The following is a 3,636-nucleotide window of genomic DNA, read 5'->3' on the forward strand; positions in this document are numbered from 1 at the left end:
TAATGTTCTCTAAGGGTTCTGATGTTCTGTAAGGTTTCTGATGTTCTAATGTTCTCTAAGGGTTCTGATGTTCTGTAAGGGTTCTGATAAGATGTTCTGTAAGGGTCCTGGGCTGGTCTGATGTGTGGACTGCAGAGCCAGCGCTCCCTGTTTTTTTTTTAATTTTTTAGATCTTTTTATTAACAACATATAAACACAGAACACCGCTGCGGCTGAGGCTGCCAGCGCTTGCTTTTTTCTTTTTTCTGACCTGTCAATCAATCCAGTAGGCGTGTCAGCAAATGACCAATCGGCGACCTCAATTTGTCCCGAAGGTAAACGCCCCTTGTTTGTGAAGCTGCTCTGCAGCTGCTCGGGGTGGACGCTGGAGTCTGAACCCTCTGCGTACAGTACACGTGTACGTACGCGTGAACGGACGTACGCGGCAGTATACTGGAGGCTTATGGGTTCTGATGTTAAGATGTTCTTATGTTCTATAAGGGTTCTGATGTTCTCTATGGGTTCTGATGTTAAGATGTTCTGATGTTGTGTAAGGGTTCTGATTTTAGTTTGTGACTTGTTTTTATTCTGATCGGTCATTTGATCCGATTCTTTATGTCCATGTAAACGTATCTAGAGTGTGGGGTTCGAGTTAAAAAGCTGAGCTAAGCTAGATACATATGCAGACTGACCTGTCAGTCCTCACAGTAGGGGCTCGTTAGTGTCTTTGTTAGTCTGACTAGTTATGGTTACATGGACATAAGTAATCGGATCAAACGGCCGTTTGGAATAAAAATGCGTCATGTAAACACCCCGTCCAGGTTATTTTTTGTTTATTCAGCGTAATCCGAAATAATTAGTAAATGTGTATTACCCACGTAGTAAATGTGTATTACCCGCGTAATAACTGTTGTCTGAAGGTTTCCAAGTTCTATGACCTCACTGACTGACTTTTGACTCTGTCTGTTTTTTTGTTGTTGTTTTTTTTTTTACCCAGAATGCCCTCTGAGGCTCAGGAGCCTCGAGACAGAGGACCGCCCCCTCCCGTCACTCGGGCTGGACGCAGCGCTCATCTGGCCAAGGCCAAAGCCTCTAGCCCCGCCCTTGAGAGGCGGCCCCGCGGCCGGCCGAGAAAGGATGGAAGCAACGGGCGCTCGGCTCCGCCCACTCCCTCTCTTCCTCCACCTCCCCCACTGCCTAAATCCAGGAAAAAGTAAGTACCGGGACATCAAAGTACTTGTTCTCTTTGTACGTGAACCTGAAGAACTGGTCTGACCTGAGTGTGGGTCTCATTTCTTTCTTGGTTTTGTATTAACAGTCTTTGACCGGTCTTCAGAACCATCAGAGGTTCTGCTGGTGGTTCTTCTGTCAGAAATTTACTCAGACGTGGTTTTTGACCTCAGGTGAAAATAACAGCGGGGCTTGGCCTGCAGGGGGATGATGTCACTGGTCCGACAGCAGAAAGGAGAATGTTTAGAAATGAAATCTGGTTCTAGTCAGTTTCCCCCAGATAATTGAACTTCTCACCCTGTCTGAATTATCAGTAATGGCTTCATCCTAACCATCCACACGTCTGTTAGATCCCATCCCGTCCAGGCATTTAGAGACGTATTTTCCTTAATAACCACGTCTTGGATCTGCTTAATTTGTCTCCAATAAACAGTTACGTACCACAGAGCTTTAAGATTGCTGTAATTAAACCTTTACTTAAGAAACATAACCTTGACTCAGGAGTCCTGGCCAACTATAGATCTATATCTAATCTAACTTTCATCTAAAAAATTTTAGAGAAACTAGTTTCAGGTCAGTTATGTGAACATCTACAAAGAAATAATCTGAAGAGTTTCAGTCAGGGTTTAGAGCTCACCACAGAACTGAATCTGCACTGGTGAAAGTCACTAATGATATTCTCATGGCCTCAGACAATGGACTTGTGTCTCTACTGGTCCTGTTAGACCTCAGTGCTGCATTTGATGCAGTTGATCACAATATTTTACTACAGAGACTTGAATATGATGTTGGGATTACAGGAACGGCTCAGACACATCTGAGCTGTGCGCTTGTACCGACAGTTTTCAAGCGGGGGGGGTGTGTTCAGTAGGGGTGTAACAGTACGCTAAAATCACAGTTCGGTTCAGTTTCGGTACCAAAAAAGACAAAATAAAGACTTACAAAACGTTTATTTTGAAAATATGCCAAATAAACAATACGTTTGTATAAAAATAAATCAAAGCAACCCATTTGGACGATATTTTAAATAAACGGCACTCTTTACAATTAATAAATTATACTAACAATAATAAAAATCTGGAACAGAGACTTGTCCTCAGCTGCGCAGCGCGCTGTTTAAACCAACAGTGTTGGTTTAAACTCTCTCTCTCTCTCTCTCTCTCTCTCTCTCTCTCTCTCTCTATCTATCTATCTCTATCTCTATCTCTCTCTCTGTCCGTAAAGGTTATGAACAGAATCTGTGACAATGGGCAGCCCTGGCGGAGTCCAGCTCCCACCCTGAAGGGGTCCAACTTACTACCAGCAATGCAAACCAAATTTTCGCACCAATTGTATAGGGATCGAACAGCCCGTAACAATGGACCCCCGATGTCCACTTGATGTTGCAAAGGCATGTCAACCAAGACAGCCGCACAACACCCAGAGCCTTAAGGAAATCGGGGAGATTCTCATCCATCCCCGGAGCCCTTTCGCCTCGGAGGTTTTTTATTGCCTCGGCGACCTCAGCCATGGTTATGGACAGACCAACCCCCAAGTCCCCCTATTTAGCTTTCTCCATGGAAGACAGGTAGCGTACCTTTTGGTTCACAGAACTTATTTATTCTCACTGCAAACGTCACTGAGTCGGGACCCAATCAGACTTTTGAGAATTCACACAACCGGTGAAAACCTGATCGGACCTGTGAAATGGTTTTCTTTAAAAATGTTCTTTGAGCTGAATCCCATCCAAGACCAGAACCAAAAGTCCTGTTTTTGGTCGTTGCCATGGCAACTGCATCGGCCAACAGGACTGGCTCTGATCAAATGACCTTTTTGTGTTCTTGCAGGGGGAGGAGCCGAGGGCGGGCACAGGTGGTTGATGAAGAGAGCACGGACACTGCAGAGAAGAGCCGGCCTCAAAGAACAGGTGAGGTTGAGCAGAGGCTCCACCCACACCTGTGCACTTCTTGTCTCACGGGGGTTCAAACAGAACCCAGAGCTGCCTTTAACAAAGGGTTTAATTAGTTAATTGATTCAAACTATGATTTTACAACAAAAACTCGTTTATTTTTGTTTAGTTTGTTTAGCTCTTGGATGTTTTTACAGCATCCACCATTAAAAGGTAATAAAATAATTAAAGGTAATAATTAATAATGTATTAAATAGTAATGACACTACTAAATACTGATAAAGTTATAGTAATGGGTGATTTCAATATTCATGTAGGTGTTGAAAGTGATAGCTCAAGCATAGCCTTTAAAAATGTAATTGAATCAATTGGTTTGACCCAAAATGTCCGCACATCTACTCATTCTCCTCATCACACTTGATATGGTTTTGACTTATGGCGTATAGATTAAGGACTTAATAATACATCCTCAAACTCCTGTTCTGTCTGACCATTTTTAATAATCTTTGAGTTTACATTAAATGACTACACAGTCACTG

At 43.2% G+C, this 3,636-nt stretch overlaps 1 protein-coding gene across 1 annotated transcript in view; it reads left to right on the forward strand.

The window, feature by feature from the left end:
- Positions 1–976: 976 nt before the first annotated feature.
- LOC119426463 (histone-lysine N-methyltransferase 2D) overlaps positions 977–3,636 on the forward strand; it is a gene marked incomplete at both ends in the record, with an annotated part of 109,452 nt that continues 106,792 nt past the window's right edge. Inside the window, 2 exon segments of the mRNA XM_037694023.1 lie at positions 977–1,192; positions 3,036–3,115. Of these exon segments, the coding sequence (XP_037549951.1) occupies positions 978–1,192; positions 3,036–3,115 (295 nt within the window).

This window comes from Nematolebias whitei, chromosome 20, assembly GCF_014905685.2.
Source record: "Nematolebias whitei isolate Nwh7 chromosome 20, NemWhi1, whole genome shotgun sequence".
Classification (NCBI taxonomy): domain Eukaryota; kingdom Metazoa; phylum Chordata; class Actinopteri; order Cyprinodontiformes; family Rivulidae; genus Nematolebias; species Nematolebias whitei.